Consider the following 21,527-nt stretch of genomic DNA (forward strand, 5'->3'; position numbering starts at 1 on the left):
TACATTTGTAAGAGACAGTGTTCTAACACCAAAAGAACAGGTTCACAGAGCAAAACTAAATCAAGGTCAGCTCCTTATCAAGTTCCCTACAACCAGCTCATTCAGCTTTAAATCATTATGCAGTGAGTTTCAAAGAAAGACTTTAGGTACACAATATTAATTTTGCTTAATTCAGTTGTGGCCAAACAGCTGATAACAGGACTAAGAGACTGTTTGGCTCTGTGAGACTAGACTGCACTGCTCAGCAGTGCTTTGAGATAAATGCCAATATCAGCATGCTAACATGTCCACAATGTCAATGCAAACATGCTGATGTTAAGCAGGTTTAGTGTTTGCCATGTTCACCGCTGAGGCTGATTGGAATTTCATTAGTTAGAGAGGTATTTGGCCATAAAAGAAAAGTATCTGACAAAATGAAAATCTGATCTGATGATGGCGCCTGAGGAAAAGTCATCAAAATTATTATAGTTCACTCTAAGGGGGACATGATTGTCCGTACCAAGTTTCATGGGAATTTGTCCTAAAGCTGCCAAGACATTTCACCCAAAACGACAAATGTCAACCTGCTGATGAGGCCGGAAAAGGCAGAGAATCACCAAAGTCAGTAGGTTTCATCCTCAGAGGAACATAAATGTCTGTGTAGGCTTTCATGGTAACCCTTCTTATAGTTGCTGAGATGCTTCAGTCTACAAACTGTGTCAGCATTGGTGTTCCTTGAGCCTCACTGCTAGCATGGCTAAAAACACACTGAACTTAAACCAGGAAAAAGCTCCCAACAGAGAAAACTTTGGAACCAGTGAATCTATATGTTAAAACATAGCACTCTGTGCTGCACTGTATAATCTGAAATTCCCATGACACCTCCTGTAGGATAATCAATTTACATCCTGAATCTTAATGACAACGTTCCTCCAAGTCAATCAAAATCTGGCCAGGATCATTTCAAGGTTATATAGAATAATGTAGTAACCCCCCCACCCCCCCCCCCCCACATAACCCACATAATAAATCACTGTCATATGAGAAGTTCCTGTATCCGGTTACTGCCCACACATGACCAATCAGCATGCGAATATTAAAAAACGAAGCCTCTGACAGGCAGATGATTGGTTGGGGTGAGGCTGCTGGTGCATGACAGATTGGGGGGGGTCTCTGGTGTTCTGGGATGCTGTATGTGTTCATGTATGTACATACAGTATGTGTGCGTGCATACGTGTGTGTGGTGGGGTGGGTTGTTTGTACCATATGCACGTGTATAATGTGTAAGACAGACTAACCTTTCCTCAGAGGAAATGTCACTGAAGCAAGGTGACATACAGTATGTATGACTGTCCCTTGTATGAAAGGTGTGTGTGTCCGTCTGCTGTCTCCTTTATTCTTCTCTCCTCATTTTACATTCATACCATTGTGGTCCTATTTTAAACACACCGTATGGCTCGATAGCTTGGCGTTGTAATTGTATATTGTGCATCACCTTCATCCACCTGGAAAGGCAGGCATGGCCACAAAATAAATGAGCTAAGGTCCCATCCCCAGTGGAAGTACAGAGGATATTTTTGATTCTCGGTAAAACATGGTAAAGATTGTAATACACATATTGATTTATGCAGCTGTTAAGTGATTTTTCTGTTCTGTCCAAAGATTGAAAGTAAATAGGTCTATTATCCTAACTTGTACTTCATCACTTGTATCCTACTGGTGTCCTTGCAGTCCACAAGGGTCTGATCAAGAGAAGCTTAACAATACATTGATGTACTGATAATTGTAGTTTGAAGCCTGTGTGGAAGCTTAAAGTTGTGTCTCTCTGGGCGCTGAAAAATGATACCAGTCTCTGCTGTGCTGATCTCTGGTGCAGATATCAGTTTCAAAGCATTTAAAACCTCAAGAACATCAGATTCTTGAAACTGAATATCACGCTTTTAAATTGCTTCGGGGCCTTTTTATGTAAGTAAGCTAATGAAATGGTTTAAATATTGGTAGAAAATGTTAAACATATAGTACTGATAAAGGTTAGAGGGGTTTAATATGCTGTACAGATTTTAAAGCCCTTTAAGCTAAATTTGTGATTTGGGTCTACATGATATTACTGACCAGATTTGCTTTAAACTACAGTTTACTGTTTTATATTAGACAGCACTGTCATGCAGCCTTGTCACCCAGTGTTTTCACCTCTGAAATAAAGTGCACATAGACAGTAAGACTATATGAGCATTCAGAGAGAAGTTAAACTACCAATAGCACGCACGCACACACACGCACGCACACACACACACACACACCACACACACACACACACACACACAGAGCACTCACTGGAAAAAAAAAAGGCCAGTGTAAAATGGGACTACCTATTTCTGTGACACACTGTGGTAATGGATGTGCGTTCCTTGACTAGAGTAATTAGATTTCAGAGGTTCCCACACAGGAATTAAAATGACTGTAATACTGAGAACAGGTAATTGATTTAGAGGTACATTTACATAGCTGTGATCTTAATAATGTTACACATTATCAATCAGTGTAACCTGCTGGCTGTACAATCATTTCGGCTGTTAAATGTCTTTTTTTTTTTAACTTTATATTTTCTACAACCAAGAACTCTATGGAGTAATGACATTATGAAAGAAAGTAAACTTATTACACACACATATCTCAGTTGCCCTTTACTTTGGAGCCACTGATGTAAATGCAATCCTGCACTTTGTGTTTACAGCATAAATCGTGTAACCTTTCACATCCTGTTTTTTTTTCTTTCTTTTTTTCTTTTCTTTTACTATTTTATAACATTTCAAATTACTGCTGACTACACAAATACTCAGTGCAAAGGTAAACTACAATATAGTGTGGACAGTAGGCTGCTGGACGTGTAAACTCAGCACTTGTGTAGTATTTAATGTTTAAAATTTCCACAGATTAACACACACACACAGAGGAGTAATTAATGTGTGTCCCTTAACTCAAGTAATTGGATTTCAGAGGCTCCCACACAGGTATTAAACTGACTGTAGTACTGAGAACAGGTAATTGATTTAGAGTTACATTTACATGTGGCCTTAATGATACTACACAGTCCCAATCAGTGTAACCTGCTATTTGCTAAATCATTTAAATCATTTGGGATGTGCGGAACTCTTAAAGTGATTTTGCTCTTGTTTATTTTTTTACTGTATTTATATTTTTTTCTGTAATCAATTCTTCTGTGACATAATGAAGGAAAGTAAAGGTTGACAGCTGCCCTTTACTGTATGTATCTGTGGATCCATTACTATAAACTCAACCCTGCACTTCACGTTTACAGTAGATCTTTTAACCTTTCACATGCCATTTTTTTTGTCTGATATCTGTTGCTATTTTAGAACATTTTAATTTCTGATGATAATACAGAAACAGCTCTAAACTGACCTACTACTGCTATTATTTTGTATGACCAGCTAATAGTGGAGTATATATATTCTTTTTTACATGTTTGCTCATAAATTTTTTTGCTAAGATAAAAGTGCAACCAAAACTACAGATTAAGAAGACAGAGTAACACTTTATTTTATAGGTTTGTAAGTTTCAGATTAATTTCTAAATTACTTCTTAAGAAGCTTCCTGGAAAGAGCCATGTTATTTGGTACTAATTATAGTTCAAATAGAGTGATCAGTCAGTACACTTTCAGTTAATTACAAATTCTAAACAAGTTCAGCTGAACATGAAAGAAATGTGAAATATGTCTACAAATAAACAAACAATAACAAAACAGTATATATGAAGAATGGCTTTCAATAATAAATGAATAATGAAATAAATGTTTGCTCATTAGGTTTAATTGGGACAGTTCTTTCGATGAAACTCTTCTATAAGTCAGTAACAAGCTCAGAACAGCTAACTGAACTAACTAAAATAGTAAACTATAGTAAACTGTCTCACAGTCTTGACTCTGTTATCTGCATAATAAATACCAAACTACAGAGTTTCTTTCAGGAAACTTTCAACTTTTGGAAATTATTGGGAAATAACATGGCTTTGTATAAACTCTATTTGATGTTTTCTGTCACTACCTGCTAATGCTTTAGCCCAGTTTACACCAGTGCGAGGTTTCATCTGCTCTGATGATCATTGGATTAGTTTCCTACTGTAGTATTGACCAAGGAGCAGCTTCGCTGACGCTGTTGTTCAGCTACTCTCACAGCTCCCTCCCACTGCAGGGATTTAAAGTGTTGACATGAGATTTCTGTTCCTCATGTCCAGTCCATTCTCATGGAGACTGACACGTTACGAGCCAGATAAATATATAACATCCCATGTGGAAGTCTTTCTTTCATCACCTTTGATCTAACATTAATAAAACACAAGTTGGTGGGTTTTTTGTTTTTTGTACTGATACCTCTGATGATGATTTTCTCTCTTCCTCACTCGCTTTTTCCTTCTCTGTCTCTGTTCTGTTTTATTGATGAAGGCACTGGGGACTTTAGGGGATGCCTGTTATTTCAGCTCTAGTTCCTTTGCCCACACGCACACAAGCGCACGTACACACACACACACACACACACACACACACACGCACTGCTGGCCTACTTTCCCAGGTCGTTTCCCTCTGGACAGGTTTGGAGCTCTGTGGTCACAGAGACAGATCACCGTTCAGACACAACACACACACACACTCACATAAACACTCGCATGTGTAACACAAACAGACTTGCACACAGACAGATGTGTGCAGTTGCACACAGACAGACACAAACAGGCATGTACACACAGACAAGGTCATAAATTCATCATGTAGGAAAGCAGTCCTTAGCTGTTTTGGTTCTTACTTACTACAATTGTCAATAGCTGTTTAAGGTGTTTTGACTTTTTTTCTAAGCTGAACTGAAGGTGAAATGTGTGTTGAAAGGTGCTTTTATATTTAGAACAATGAAAAATCAAAGGTATTTATTCATCACTGTTTCTAAATTATTACAAATCTGTCCCTGCACGCTCTGTCAGACAGGATTGTCACACTGAAGTTCTCTAAATGTATGTGCATAATGTGAATTTGTTCTTCTCTGTTTGCAGAGCGTTGTTCGACTACGATGGAAGTGCGTCAGACCTGAGCGCGCCCAGTCAGGCCCTGCCGTTTCATTTCGGGGATATCCTCCACGTGAGCAGCGCTGGCGAAGAGGAGTGGTGGCCCGCCCGTCACCTCAGCCCCCCGCCCCCAAACTGCCCTGAAGTCGGGGTCATCCCCAGCCGTAGGAGGTCAGAGTTCAAAGGGTTTCGGATGGGAGCGGGCAGTTGATTTTTATTGGTTTTATTTGGTTTTTGAATCCTGAGAGCGAGTTCAGGCAGTCAACTCAGATCTGTTGCTACACTCACATGGTGTAATAAAACATAAATCTATCTTTTGATTGTGGTTTGATCATATTAAAACCATCAGTGCTGTGCTTACTCTCCATTCACATACAAAATTCAGTGTGCTCCTTTTTCTTAAATCCTCCTTTGTTCTCCTCTTGTTGTGTCACTTAAACCTGTGGTAATTTCATAGAAACAATTAAAGTAAAGACAACAGGGCCACTGACAACTGTCAGTTTCAGCAGTTTCAAATTAGTTACAGTTTACGTGGGTGTGTCATTTTGCTGTTGGCTCTTAACCCTGCAAGCATCATCATTATGTAGAATCTGCTGAATGTAAACCTTTGGTGGAAAGAAAAGAGAAATATGCCTCCCTCTCACCTCTCTCTCTCTCTCCCTCTCCACTGTGGAGGAGGTGACAGACAGATGTTGATAGGTTTCTGAGGTGGGAGGAGGAGGAGACGACTCAGAACAAGTCCTGTTACCGACACTGAGGGAGGTGATGAGGAGGGACGGAGGGATGTAGAAAGTGATAGAGTGGAAGGAAAGAAAGTGAGGGAGTGTTAAAATGACAGAGAATAAGTGAAAGAGGAAAGGAGGGATTAGAGGCAACAAGGATGAGTGGGAGTGAGTGAAGGAGAAGAGAGAATGGGGCCTGGGAGGAGTAGAGATGGTGGGGTATTAATAGACCAAGGTGTTGGAATAGTGGCTGGCTGAGAGAGTCTGTAGTGCTGAGCCTGGTGCATTAGGGGTAATAGAATAAAAGTGTTACAGTAAAAGGTTATTAGACTTTTACTTACTGTAGGCTGAGGTTTTGAAATATGTATAAAGGAAAATACTGGCATTCATCCACCAGAGGTTTTGAGCATTAAAATACCAGATATTATAACACACAGTATATATTGATAATTAGTGGCTGGTGTAATTTCAGGTTGTGGTATGAGGAATGTGAAGTTAATTAATGACATTAGCAGCCAGTCTTTTGATATCAGCTCTTTAACTGTCCTCAGATATCAGCACATTTCCTGTCTGGCCCTCCTCTCCTTCGCTTCTCCCTCCTCTCCTTTTCTTCACCTCCTCAGGCTGCCCTCCTCCTTCTCTCCTCCTCTTCCCCTCCACATCTCCTCCTCTCCCCTGCATCTGTGCTCCTCTCCTCCACCCTGTTCTTTTCCTCTCCTCCCCTCCTCTTTCACTCCATCTCTCCTGTTACTCTCTTCCTCCCTCCTCTACTTCTACTCCTCCTCCTCCTAACCTTCCTTCTTGCCTCATCTACATCTCTACCCCTTCTCATATTCTCTTTCTTCTCCTCTTCTTCCTCTTATTTCTTCTATTCCTCTTTCTGTTTCACCTGCTGCCCCTCCTCTCCTCACGTTTCTCTATTCATCATTTTACTGTCTCCTCATTTCTTCTTCTCCTCTTCTCCCCTCATCCCCCTCTCCTCTCCTCCTCACGTAAAATAGTCAGTAGTTTTTGTTTGGAAATTACATTTTAATCATGTTCTTTGGAAGAGAAATGCTGATGCATTAGTGTAAACGTGCTCTAATGAAGGTATGATTTGGTGGTAAATCCTTTCAGAGCTGAGCTGTAAGATGGAACATGTCCAACATTTTTTTTTCTTTCAGTATTATAATAATATCTGCTGTGGACCAAAATGCTGCTGGTTTATTTTCAGCGATGGTTGTTTGATTCTTTACACAAATTAGGGAGCTAAAAGCTGCCTTATGTAAGACTTTTGTAAAAAAAAAAAAAAAAAAAAACATACATCTGACTTTTCAGCCTTAAATATAAAATGAGGCTTCAAGAAAGAAACAGGTCCCTGAACTGAGACACTGGAGATTCACCTTATTTGAAATTCAAGCAGTGAATATGATCACCTGCAGGAAATGGTCTTACACAGGAAGTGACAAATCTAAATTTAAACTTACGAGATAAAAATGTCTCAAGAGCAGGAGCAAGGAGCTGCTCTATGACGAGGAAATGTCTTCTGTCCCATGGCTGATGTGTTTTGCTCATGTCTCTTGACCCTTGGCCCTTTTTGTAGGGTAATTACAGCCCATTCGGATTAGTGGACATGAACATGCTATGTGCTCTTTACTGTCAGGTTACATACTATCCGTATATAAATTTCAGACTGATGGTCATAGATGAAGTACAGTTGATCTAAAAATAATTCAAATGCAGTAAGCTACAAAAATGATGTTTGAATAAAGGGGTATTGTGTGGCATTTTGTCTTTGTTCATTTTTAGATGAGAAAAGATCGGACACACTGGATTTGAAGTGAAAATAGTTCCACAGTTTCAGGGTGTCAACTATTTTAAAATGCATCATGATCATTCTGTGTTTACAGTTTCTATCTTTCAGACATAAAAGAAGCATCAGAGTGGAATCCCTTCACAGATAGAGTTCAAACTCACCGTTATTTTAGTGTGAACCGTTCCTGTTGTGCAGCCAGTGTTTCACAGGCTTAAAGCACAATAGACTGTTGAAGCTAAACCACTGAAGCATGAAATAATGTCTAAATTTCACATGAAGGTCACATGATTGATCAGTAACTACCACTGTCTTCCTTCTTACAGGGCAGAGAAGAAGGAGAGGTCGAGGTTAAAGACCGTCAGAGTGACGAGGTCTCAGGACAGATCCGTGAGTAGACCTAGCATTGTCATATAAACCCTAAAATAAGAACTGGGTCTTAGAAAAGGCTTTGTACTTTTGGATTTATTATGCAGAAACCACTAACCAGTATTACTTACTACTTATTTCAAAAGCTGCAATTTGTTACACTATCCAACAGATTACATTCTAATTAAAGGAAGACAAAACCCAGGATTAGCAGAAAATAAATAAAGCAAATAAATAAAAGTGGTGGACCACATATTGTTCTCTTACAATAACTGCAAGGCATTATCTCAAAACAAACTGTCAAGCCACTTTAAACAACATAAAACATGAGTACCATATAAAACTTTTAACAAGTTCTCAGATGTAAATTCAGTGAGAATGTGTAGAGATGCTGTTACAGCAGGCGCAGGAGGTTTTTTTTTCACCTGTCCATATAACTATAATTAACTGTATTATTTATCATGTTTAAGTTGTCTTACTATCAGATCACATCAACAAATTATGTTATTTATCTTCTGAATCTTTAATCCAAGAGGTGATAACAAAAGATGATAACATTCTGTTTTCTATTTTATAGCAAGAGAAGATATTTGTATTGTACATGTTATTTGTAATGTATATTTTATGAATAGGGTAATTGCAGAGTAGAGATTTCTGGCATAACTCTACCTCAGAAGTGCGTGAAAAAAGAAATAGATTTAAGAGATGAAATCTCCTGCAACACAAGTATAAAGAACAACTTTTCTGTGAGACCGCGGTAACTGAAAGTGCTTTATGTAAGCCATTGAGGCTAAAACAAGATGAAATGTCAACCTAAAAAGAAAAACAAGTCAAGAAGATATAAGAATAGAATTGCAGCCCAAGTATAAAAGCAGATAAATGTTTAATTGAGAGCAGCGGGTTGACAGATTAGTTTATAGCACTGGTGAAAACAGCTGAAACTTTATGTCAGAATGTGCAGCACAGAAGCTAAAAACAGCTTCAAGAGAGATTTTCGTCCCAAGAAAATGATAGTCGATTAGTCGTTTCAGCAAATGCCCTAAAGCATTTGTTCACGTTTAACTGACAAAACCCTCTAGCAGCTGTTGGAAATATGCTATTTGTGTCAGGAGCAAAGGAGGAAAGAGTTTGTCAAAGAGCCTCAATGTTGTCAGAGGGAGGAGGACTTTTTAATGTTAGTCTTTTTTCTGGAAACAGTAAGCAGACCAAGCTAAGCCAAGCTAAGGTCAAGTTTGTATTGCAGAGTCTACATGTATACATACATATATATGAACCTTATTAGGACCAAAAGAGCCTGAATGTTATTACAGAGTAGTAGAGAAACCATTGGTAAATTTTAAAGTTAGTTTTTTAAAAAATTAGTTATTTTTTTAAATTATGGAGCCAGAACAAAAAGCTTTTCAGAGAAACATACAGATAAAGATAAAAGGTGATTGTTGCTGATAGGGAAACTAATTGCATTACTAATTCAATTTTCTTTTAATCATCTTCTTTATGGGAAATCACTCCTGGGATCACAATAATATTCATAAATGTGCTTGAAAAAGTCTGTCTCAGTGACAGTTTGACTCATTTGTTGTTCAGTCAGTGAGTTGAAGAACTACTGACAAATTTCTTTTGTCAGTGACAGCCTCACCACTTGTTAGGAAACGTGTAGATGTGTTAACTGTTTAATTCAAGATTAATTAAAAGCACACAAACTAGCATTATATTTACTTTGATATTAGCGATCTAGAAAGTTCCTCTCTGAGTTGACGTGCGAGGCGAGGACGTGACTTTAATCTCACTTCACACAGCGTGGTGATGAAAGCTGACACACGGGTCTAACACAAGCTATTGATATCACTGTGTTGTCAGCTCGCTCTCTGTTTTCCTCGCACTGTGTGAATCAGCAGCTCAGCAATCAGCAGCTCTGCATGTAGAAGAGCTGATAATTAAAAATGATCACACACATACTCACACATGCCGTGTCCCCTGGCACAGTCACTCTGTGTGTGTGTGTGTGTGTGTGTGTGTGTGTGTGTGTGCGTGCGTGCGTGCGTGCGTGTGTGAGTGTGAGGAATAGAGCCCATGAGTTTTCAAACAGGGCTTCTGCTGATAAGTCAAGATACTGTTATGATCATCTTGGGTATGATGATTAATGCCCCCTCTCTCTTTCTCTCTCTCTCTCTCTCTCTCTCTCTCTCTCTCTCTCTCTCTCTCTCTCTCTCTCTCTCTTTCCCTCTCTGCAGGATCAGGATGATAAAGGTAGGTATTCTGTCCATCAGTGACACCTGCTGGTCAGAACATGTAACTCCAGCTCCACCACTGTTCATTTCACTTCCTACCTAATCTTCTCTCTTTATATCTTTCTTCAAGTTCCTCCTCCTCAATCCTGTTCCTGGATAGAGGAAGAGGAACACGATGTAAAGAGATGTGCTGAAATGGACACTGTAATGTTTTTGAGCCCATAAGGTCACTGTCCAGTATAGCTCAGTTTATCATTCAGACAATAGGTGGGCTTTTTACTGACAGCTCACATGCAAAGAATGCAGTTGTAAGTCAGCCAGCAACCAAAAGTGTGGCCGTTAATTTAAACTGGAAACTTTCAGAAAATCTCTGCAACAGTCCACAAAACAAATGGGGGGCAAAATGCAGTGTTGCCTCATTTTAGCTTGAGATAAACCTGTGACTGTGTTTTTCATAGAACGAGGACTGGATTTTGTCCCCAATCACCACCACTGAAAGTGTTTCAGGAAGGGATCTTTTTATGGCCTCTATAAACTGGAGGGATGATCACAGCAAGCGAAACCTGTTTCAGTTTTCATATGGGTGCTCTTGTGGCTCAATGGGATCAAATCCCTGTGGCCTGGTTCCAGCATATTAATGTCCATGCTACTAGAGTGAGATAGTAAGCAATTACATAAAACTGTGTAATATTCAGGTCCAAACTATCAGTGTGCAAATTGCATGCATGTTTCTTATCCAGGTGCTCAGTCCAAATTACTGTAACTATAACTTCTGCCTCCTAACGACTTTTACCATTGTTAAACTCTCCCTGTAAAGAGGCACCTCTTTGTTTCGTCACACAAAGTTCAGTGTACAAGTCAAGAGCAACACTATTCATCCTGAAAACAGCTGAATCATGTCTTCTGTGGTTCTGGAGGAGCTTTAGGATCCAGTGTCCCACAACTTTTTTGAACTGCAACATTAATTTCTGAAGTACCCCTTTAACATTTCCCTTTTATTACATTAGGAAAAGTCCACATTTTTGTCCATGACTCTCAAGTTTTAGTGGGGATTGTACAACACATAGTCTTCAGTGCACTATTGATAAGTGAATATAGCAAATGGATGAATGATATTGTGCAGCTGACCTTTTGTTTTTAATAAGTTAAAATATGTCAGTGATGTGTGTGTGATACAGAAAGAATGGAGGTGTATGCCTGTCTGTTTGTATCTGTGTGTTTGTATGTGCGTGTGTGTCGCTGACTCTGACCTGTCTTGTCCTTCCAGAGCTGGTAACCTCTGGCACCAGCGATAGTGAGAGTAGTTCCTGTAAGTCTAGACCCTCCTCTGTCTTTCTTTCTTTTCCTCTCTCTCTCTCTCTCTTTCTCTTCCTGCCACTCTTTACTCTTCTTCTTCTTTATTTTTGTGTGTGTTTGTACGTGTGTGTGTGTGTGCTTCTCTGTGTGTCCTTGTGGGAGTGTCATGCTTACATGCACATGTGTATTTGTGTGCTGTGATTATTGTGTTTTTATGTGCATGTGAGTGTTTGTGTGTGTGTGTGTGTGTGTGTGTGTGTGTGTGTGTGTGTGTGTGTGTGTGTGTGTGTGTGTGTGTGTGTGTGTGTGTGTGTGTGCACAAGTTACCTCTCTCTGCTTCTCCAGCCTGCTTTTCCAGAGCTGTTGAAGAAGTCTAGTCAAAAGTAGAAAAGGATGAGGATGTGTTTTGATGTCATCCACTGTGTCTCTAAATGTGTCCATCATTTTTGGCTGTCCAATCAGCTGGCCAGGAGGAGACCTTCCTCACCTACCAACCTGTCATGCAGCAGGAAGGTCAGTTCTTTACTCTGACATATTGTTTTATTTTTGTTTCCCAAGGTTCATTTGATTCCCTTTATGTTATTCAGTCTTTAGTAGTACAGGTACAGAAGACATTCATACTGTGCTGTACATGCAAAATCCTTTTTCATCTGTAAAGTTAAAAAAAATTAAGTAAATTTTGTCTGTGTACTGTTTATCAGAGTTTTGTCATGGAAAACAACTGACGACAACAGTGAGAGTGAACCAAAACACTACCGCTGAGGGCTGTAAAACCAAAACAATAAGCTAAGAGATTCTAAAACGCTCCAAGTGCAGCAGAGTCAGATGATAATTCTCTGTGGATTTGTCACTATGAGCAGCACCTTTCACAATACACAATAATTTGACTCATTAGTGAAGCTTCAAGCCACTTAGAGTGTTAGCATTGCTTAACTTACCGTGTCTTTGTGCACATATTGATGTGGCTCTGTCATTTTTTAGTTAATTACACACGGCCAGTCATTGTGCTTGGACCAATGAAAGATCGGATCAACGATGACCTCATCTCTGAGTTCCCTGATAAGTTTGGCTCCTGCGTCCCACGTGAGTTTCTTAACTTTGTGATAAATCCACGTAGTGAGCGCTAAAACACGTAGAAGCTTTGCACATAGGGCAATCTTGACCTTCACTCACACTATAAAATCACGTTTATGATGCTGTAATGAACATTGACAAAACTTTTGATTTTTGTTGTATACTTTTCAGCACATTTTATCAACTCACTTAAAGCTGATGTTCAGCTTCTTTTAGTTTTATATACATACAGCTTGACACATAAGTGCCATTAAATAAACTAACAGATGGAACCTTACATGATCATATTCATTCTGAATAATACCTTCGTCCATTTAAAACCTCCGATCCTCAGACACCACTCGGCCGCGACGAGACTACGAGGTGGACGGCAGAGATTACCACTTCATGTCCTCCAGAGAGCACATGGAGCGAGAGATCCAGGAACACAAATTCATTGAGGCTGGACAGTACAACAACCATCTGTATGGAACCAGCATACAGTCTGTCAAAGAAGTCGCTGACAAGGTGAGACACTGAGAGATACAGAGAGAACATGAGGAGAGAGGAGAAATAATACAAAGTACACAGGAGACAGGATAAAGGATCGATGAGGACAGAATACACAGAGTTGTCTTACTGTCTCTCTCCCTGTTGGTCTGACTCTGTCTCTCTACCAGGGTAAACACTGTATACTGGATGTATCAGGGAATGCGATAAAGCGTCTCCAGATGGCAGGCCTTCATCCCATCGCTATCTTCATTAGCCCACGCAATGTTGACAACATCCTGTAAGTAGCATTAATAACACCAGTTCCAAAAGGTCCATTGAGTAGCTTCCTCGGATGCTTTTGATCATATCACATGGTCAGCAAATAGACTTTTAAGTTCAACTTTTAAGCCACCATGGATGAAAGATGAAATAAGTACATCTTCAGTTCCGTGACACCTGAACAGGCTTCTGTCTTCTGACGAGGACAATATCATGTCAATTTAAACAACATCCTGAAGGTAAAACAAATACTGTCCTTTAGTGTAATGATGATAGAAATCAACTTATACTGAAAATGAGTTTGCTGTTCTTTCATTTGCTCACTGCTGTGTGTTGGTGCAGTTCCACTGCCATAAAAGTTATATATCATCATGCCATGTGACTGAACTTCACACTTCACTGAGTTCATTAAGGTTCTTGAGAGAGTTCATGTTCAAGCAAAACATGTTTTAACATCTTTTCTGTACCTTCATATTGAGTCTCAGTTCCTATTTGTAACTCGTCTGTCTTTCCAGAGAGATGAACAAGCGTTTCACTGAGGAGCAGGCAAGGAAGACCTACGACAGAGCTGTCAAACTGGAGCAGGAGTTCGCAGAGTACTTCACTGGTTAGTTACTTGCAAGCAAACACGCACATATGTACTGTGCTGTACTTACACAATCATATTTCACTTTGTCGTGTGTTTTTAGTCTCCACCAACCCCTGAGGGAAATCATATATTTGCTAAATGATCCACTACGTTCACAGCTAGTCACAAAATGTGTCTGTCTGCAGCTTTTCCTGCTGGGAAAAAAAAGCTTCTTGCTGTGGCCAAAAATGACTCTATGAGAAGGGTGACCCAAAACAGTGAAGTTGAGCTGAAACTCTCTAAAAAGCTGTGTAAAGCAGCTGAAGGAACCTGCAGATTCAGATGATAATTCTCAGCAGGTGAGGAGTTAAGAAATCTTTCGGTCAGTAATTTCTCTCTCTTTTTCTCTCTCTGCAGCTATAGTCCAGGGCGCATCTCTAGAGGAAGTGTACTCGCAGGTGAAGCGGATCATTGAGGAGCAGTCTGGTCCTTACATCTGGGTACCAACCAAGGAGCGACTCTGAATACACACACACATACTACATGATACACACATCACTCTTTCAATACTTCCCACTTCTCTAATTTTCTATTATCAGCCTGCTTCCTCTCCCTCTCTTCCTCTTACACACACCTCACTACACACGCAAACACACACATACACACACACACACACACACACACACACACACACAGAAACATTTACACAAGCACATAAAATCGGATGAGGCTGGGACTATCTGGGACTGCTACTTCCTGAAGAGGGAGGAGCTCATGTCTGTCCAGCAGCCTATTGGTGGATCTTCCTACAGCTCAGTTCCTTAATGTTTAAGGAGGTGGTTCAAATCAAGGCGACATGTACCATTATCTGATTTGATTTCATTATTGTTGTTCTTATTGTTGTTGTCGTTGTTGTTTTCATATTAACGAAGGGTAATGCATTCATGTATGGGTTTGTAATGATAATATTGTCACCAAGAGGCAGACGTTTGCACGCTGTAGCTTTAAGAGCATGTTTTTGGGACAAAATCTCGATCCCCTTCCCTGTATGTCTGTCTTTCCTCATGGCATCGCTCCTGTTTAGAGTTTCTCTCTCTCTTGTCTTTTCTCTATCTTTCTATTTCTCACATCCCATCCCTCACTCCATCCTCTCCTCTTCAGGTTGTCTACAGAATTTATACATGAGGTGAAAATGTTATAATGTGCTCCAACATTTTGGTAACAAGGGTCAAAATGAAACTATAGTAGAATTACTGTTTAGAGATGTAGTAAGAAAATATATCAGAGGTAATTTAGGATTTCTGCATTTGAGACACTTGTTAATATTTGCTGTAACAAGCAGAAATTCTTGATCAGAACTTAAATAGGAAACTAAATTAGAATTGATTGAAATAAACAAAGTATATAGTATTCTGTCACCATTTTGTTTTTGGAGAGCCGAAAAGAAAGTGAGTACATCAGCCTCATAATGGTGGTGGAGTCCAGCTGAAGTGCTGGGCCCACATTTATCAACTTCTGAGAATTACTCTTAAAAACTACTATAACAGGGGTGGCACCATGCAACAAGAGGGTTCCAGGTTCGAACTCCGGTCTGGGCTCTTCTGTGTGGAGTTTGCATGTCCTCCCTGTGCCTGCGTGGTACTCCAGCTTCCTTCCACAATCCCAATGCACATTAGGTTAATTGGCTACTCTACAATCCTAGGTGTGAGTGTGTGCATGTGTGGTTGTCTGTCTTTGTGTGTTGGCCTTGTGATTGACTGGCGACCAGTTCAGGGTGTACCCCGCCTCCCGCCCATAGTCAGCTAGGATAGGCTCCAGCTCCCCCGCAACCCTAACGGAAACGCAACTACTATAACAGCCAATTTAAGAGTAAAAAAGTCATTCTCCCTAAGTAAAGATTAGGACACAAGAGATTCACATTATAGGATTCATAAGGATTTGCATTATATTTATTATATATAAGCACAAAAATATGGATAAAATAAAGGGAAATTGGCAGTAAGTAAAATTAGTTGAAAGTGGTAGATTGTAGTTTTATTCTTGTTGTTTGTACCCCTGCCTGATCAAATGCCAAAAGAAAAAAGAAAAAGTGGTGTAAAATCCTGTTAAATGTTCAAATCGAATGCAAATAACAGGCTAAAACTACCTTGTTCTGAATTAAACATATTGCTTCAGCTTACATATGGCTCATCATGACCAATAATATTTTCTACAGTCCCTCCAAAAACAAATGCATTTCAGAGTACTTTATGTCAAAGGAAATTAATTCATTTTTAAAGCTAGTGGAATTAAAGTGAATGATTTTGTTCTTATCTTTCACTTATGTCCAACAATTTACTTTTAGCTGTTTGGTAAATAAGGGCCCAGATCCTCTTTTTAAGAAACTTGGGTCTGTATCACTCAAGTCTTCATCCCACAAGGGTTTCTCTTCCTCCTCCTCTTCCTCTTCCTGTCTCTCTCTCTCATGCCTTCATTTCTCTCCTCCTCTCCTCTCCACATTCACAGTGTGACGTTAGTTGAGCATTGAACCGTGTATCATCTTCTTCATCAACACTATCATCACCATCATAATCATCAGCATCATCATTATAGCTTCCCTTCTTACTGTAGTTGCACTAATGAGGGCTGGTTTCTTAAAAGCATCTTAGAGTGACACAGCTGATACGTCCCAGTGTTTCTGATATTTCTGGTTATGTAATACACCCACTTTTCCTTCAGCTAATTCACTGATTTATTATGCTGTTTGAAAGTGCTGAAGTGGTCAGGGGGACATTATTTTGGTAAATGGTTCTTGCACTTATCTCATTTGCTGTATGTCATGCTGTTGTTGAGTAGTTAAAGATATCAGGTGACCTCCGCAGGTGAGTCAGGTGTATTAGGTCTGCAGGTAATAGATTTTTTTTTTGTCATGCTGGATTGCCATCAGTTCCAGCAAACAAGTGACCACAGCTCTCATTACTCTACTTTGTGATTTGGTCACACAGCATTCCCTACACAAACTTTTATTTATTTAGTTTTTTACCCTTTATCCAGCAGTTTTTATGGAAAGATAAAATGTTTCCATGGGGCTAGACTACTATTTAATTCCAGTATCTCAACAGACTGTACCAACCATTACTGTGGACTTAAGGGTGTCCTGTGAAGTTTTTGACCACGGACTTTAAAATGCAGTGAATGTCAGGAACAGTTTCCCACATTACAGGTGCTACAACGTGCAACTATTCAGTAGAAGTAGCCTATTGAAGCCAGCTCAGTCAGTCATGTGACCGTCGCTTTTGCACATCTGTTGGCTGTAGTGGTCTTTCCAGAGTATTAGCTGCTCATAGCAGGAAGCTAACTCACTTCACAACAAGTCACAGATATAAATTAGACTTCACTCTCCTAAAAGAAAAGAAAAATATCCTTGCTTACACAAGCATTGGTTGAAATCTTTTTTTTTTTTTTTTTTTTTTTTTTAATCATTTTCAGCAGTGCAGCTGTTTCATTGTCATGTTCTAAGTCATTTTAGTAGTCTGAGTAGTGTCATGGACCAATGTTTTCACCAGTGAGTCGCTGTTTTATTTGAATCGTGCATTTTTCCTTTGGTCTCACGGGTTATATTGCTGATCGACAGTTAGTGGCAGAATCAGCATTGAATGTAAACATAACTTTTGTTTGTTTACACGAAAACTTCACCGGGCACCTTTAACTTACATTCCAGCGAAGAAGAAAAATGGAGAGTCACAGTCTGTGAAAATAGTTTAAAAAACATTTTAACTCTCCAGGTAGAAAGTAGACATCTGTGAGATCATGAATATACCTTTGAAGATGTCACCTTCTGCTGGGTTAGGATTCACCTAACCCATTCACATTCTCTTAAAGTGGCTATAATTAATAGTTTGATCATAACAATGCATCAAATGACAATATGAAAATATGTTTTAACAGTTGCTCATAGTGATGAATCCACAGACAATTATCAACTCAATCTGCACCTGCCCTCAGCTCTATAGAGCTTCAAAGTGAGTACAGACTCACTGCACACTACCTGCTCAGCACCTAACAGCAGACAGACACAGTTAGAGACTAGCTCTTGAACACAGTGGAGGGTTTAGCAGCTAAAGAGCCAGATATCCCTCAGAAGTTGGTGGAGACCAAAAACTGAGCTAAAAGAGAGCAAGGTCAGAAATGGGACTAAGCTGAAATGAATGACAACAATCTCTGCTGAGTGTAAAATTCAAGATACCAAGATGCTTTTGGTGACACAGCCCCGGTATGGACCTTGTCAGCCAACCACTTCCTGTCTACACCCTCAGCCCCATGGCGACTCCTCCAAGCTGACTGGAGACCAGAGACATACAGGGAGACTGTTCTGTCTGCAGAGTAGCTTTTAGAACCAAATAATAAATAGTTTTGACCACATGTGTTTTGAAAGCTTTGATATCTCCCCACAGAATGTTAAGCTATAATCCTCTGTATGAATCTCTATAGATCAGTGGTGTTTGTCATTTGACAGAACCGGACTCTCTGTATGGCTCTGGCTGTGTGTTTTAGCCAGGGGACCATGCCACTGTCTGTTAGAGTAAAGCACTGATGCAAAGAATCTATTACAGAGATGGATCTATATCTAACATATTATAATATTTATCCCTGCTCTAACTGCCTATTTTGGTACAAAAAATAAATACATAAATAAAAGTCTTTATTGAGATTTATTGAAATCCCTCGACCGATAACCAGAGATGATTTGTTTTTGCGTTGTGGAATGTGTATGAATGTGAATATGACATAATAACTGTAAATATGAATATATTTTCCTTTACTTTAACCTCTACTGCGGGTTTGTAGTGGTCTGTGTTGATGTCTAAGATGCTTTAGCAATGACACTCAGACTCTTTGCAACTTTGATCTTCCACACTAGAAAGTTTCAGGCTCACTGCGTGTCAGCTGGTTTATGCTAATTTTATAAAAAATATATTTTAAGTATCTCCACCTCTAAAGCTAATTAGCGGGCATGATAGCATAACATAACTGAAGAAAAAAGAATAGGGCCTAAAATTCTTCCTTGAGGAACACCATTTTCAATATCAAATGTATGTGGAAAAAAAAATCACCCAAACTAACAAAAAGTTTTCTCCCTGATAAATAAGAGCAAAGCAAGCACAACACCAGAGTGGCCTACCATTTCTCTGGTCTGTAGGTTAACATGTCATGATCAGTTGTATCACACTGAAATGCAACAGAATAAGAATAGACATATTGTTTGAATCAGTTGAAATTCTCTACCTTACCACCTTTAATAACCAAGAAATAGCAGCAGCAGTCAGTCAGGGCACTGAAGCACTTTATTTCACCTGCGTGTAATTTTTAAATCAGTTTCCTTTTAAGATTCCTGAAAAAAAAAAGAAAAAAATTGTAATTTGGTGCATTTGGTCGATTGTAACAAAAGCTGTTTTTAAACATAAGTAAATCTTCATTCATTAGTCTTTTTTGCACCAATTAAACACTGTCTTTATTCTCCCTCGGATCCAAACAAAATTGCATAGCTTTTTCCAGAAAGAGTGTGATAATGTGTCCAAAGTTCACAGTATCACACTCTCTGAGTTCATCCAGTTCTTTGGTTCAAGTGACCATAATCCGGTAATTGCAGGTAAATATCCTGCTGTAAACTACTGTGAGGGTAAACACAGATAAAAAATTATAGACAAATGAAAGTTGCCAGATAGTCAAAATGTACAGAGAACACCTGATGTTCAAGTAATGGTGTTATATGATCTGTAAAGACTGGACACACACACAGAACCTGCTGTACGTGACAATAAGAAGAGTTCAATAGTGTTCACTGAGAATCCCACAATGATGAACAGACAATTTAGCTGTTTCAACATTTTCATAAAAAAAAGAACAGATTCAAGTTGTTTTCACTAACTGTGTCACATGTTTTATATTTTAGAGAATTTCCAGTGGTGACAGCAGATTCTCAGGTCGGATGATATTAGGCTCTGGCTGCTCCTGTAATGAACACACAGGGAGGGGAAAATAGCACCGTCCTGACACCTCAGTTTGGCTGTCACCTCCATGTCATTCTCACCCCATCACGCTGTGATGGGGTGAGGATGCAGCATAAACATCATCTGACCTCCCAGCCAAATACTGCCCTACAGTAACAGTTACTGTTCCCAGTTGTGACCATTGGAAAGCATTACAACTGCAGCTGTAAGTTCCTCATTTGACATGAAAAGTATAAATGAAGAGCAAATCTGTGCTGTTTGTTAGTCGGACTGAAGAGTTGTTCATTCAGCACAATACATAAAGTTGTTTGAGCTTGCTTTCTCAAGTTCAGTAAACTGAATTTATTTTTTCAAAATTTCAAGTTAATTTTTAAGTTGATTTAAAGTGATTTAAATATATACTGTTTCTTTTGATTTCATGTTTAGATTCTAAATTCCATTTTTAAAGCTTTATTAGTCTTATCACCCATGCCATGTTTATGGAGGAACCATGAGAGCAATTACAGATTTTATGATAAGGTTGCCTTCCTGTGTTTTGCCAAATGAATGCAGAAATATTTAATGACCATAATCATGGCAAATGCTTCATCAGCTGCCAGAACCTTTTTCAGCCTTTTGAAGTTGCCTAAAATTTCTTATGCTAGTTTATAAAAAGAAAATAAGGAATTCAAGAGCTATAAAGATGTTCTGTTAAGTAAAAGTACATAAGTAATATTAACAAAATGTATTTAAAATATAGAGTAAAATCACTTTCTGCAAGAAAAATGTTACCGTTATACTGTATATCACAGCTAATATTAATATAATAGATTATTATTGTTGAATCATTAATTTATTAGCATTAATAGCTCTTAACTATTGTATATAGTGTTGGGCAGTTTAGTCTATAACAAAGTATCATACTGTGTGTTACAAGCCCTTCCTTCATATGTTATTGTGTAAAATTTTCATTTGTGAAGCAACTGTAGCCAAATAAAAGTAGTGGAGTAAAACACTGTGATAAAATGGAACTAAGTAAAGTACCTCAGATTTTTACTTCAGTACAGTATGTGACTAAATGTACATGGTTATATTCCACCACTGGAAATAACTGATATTTGTTTGCATATTTGCATACATTTACTGTAGTACTGTACTAAAGTAAACTGCTTTTTACTCCACTACATTTATCTAACAGCTACCAGTTACTTTCCATGCTTTTGTGGTGTTTGTACTTAAGTAAAAGATCTAAATACTTCTTCCACCACATGCAGGAAGGGTCCCAGCCCTGATTCAGAACCAGAATTTACCTCATAGCTTACCACCTACTTCACATCACTGCACTTCACTTTACTTCAATAACCACATAACCAGAGTCTGTGGAAGTTGTTTTTTTTGGTACAGTTTCGTAGTAAGGCTCAGTTCATAGTGTCTACTAATGGAAGTAGCTGATTTCATCACCTCCCTTATTTGGTTCAAGACAAATTCAGCCTCTCAGATTCAGGTCAAAGTTAGTATGGAAAGCAGGTAAACAGACTCCTTGACTCGGTTGTTTGTCTCAGCAGCCACAGCAGTGAGTCAGTGACCAACGGTCTCACTATGTTGGCATGAATCCCTTCTTTCCCTTTGCCCATCAGTGGAAAAGCACCACACTAGTAGAATAGAGGAGTGAGAGGAAGGCAGAGGTGGGGTCTGGACTGTAAAAG

The 21,527-nt window shown here is 39.1% G+C and overlaps 1 protein-coding gene across 3 annotated transcripts in view; it reads left to right on the forward strand.

The window, feature by feature from the left end:
* Window positions 1-15,515, forward strand: part of LOC121183214 (discs large homolog 1-like protein) — a 96,231-nt gene extending 80,716 nt beyond the window's left edge. For 2 of the 3 annotated variants that reach the window (XM_041040171.1, XM_041040173.1), the window contains 10 exons: window positions 5,042-5,224; window positions 7,894-7,957; window positions 10,168-10,183; window positions 11,432-11,473; window positions 11,923-11,973; window positions 12,442-12,543; window positions 12,869-13,041; window positions 13,194-13,303; window positions 13,800-13,891; window positions 14,270-15,515. In XM_041040171.1, the coding sequence (XP_040896105.1) occupies window positions 5,042-5,224; window positions 7,894-7,957; window positions 10,168-10,183; window positions 11,432-11,473; window positions 11,923-11,973; window positions 12,442-12,543; window positions 12,869-13,041; window positions 13,194-13,303; window positions 13,800-13,891; window positions 14,270-14,376 (940 nt within the window). In that variant the 3' untranslated portion in view covers window positions 14,377-15,515. The remainder of the gene's footprint in view (window positions 1-5,041; window positions 5,225-7,893; window positions 7,958-10,167; window positions 10,184-11,431; window positions 11,474-11,922; window positions 11,974-12,441; window positions 12,544-12,868; window positions 13,042-13,193; window positions 13,304-13,799; window positions 13,892-14,269) is intronic. The other variant, XM_041040172.1, reaches the window with a different exon arrangement.
* The last annotated feature ends 6,012 nt before the right edge of the window (window positions 15,516-21,527 follow it).

The sequence above is a fragment of the Toxotes jaculatrix genome, chromosome 6, assembly GCF_017976425.1.
Source record: "Toxotes jaculatrix isolate fToxJac2 chromosome 6, fToxJac2.pri, whole genome shotgun sequence".
Lineage (NCBI taxonomy): Eukaryota > Metazoa > Chordata > Actinopteri > Toxotidae > Toxotes > Toxotes jaculatrix.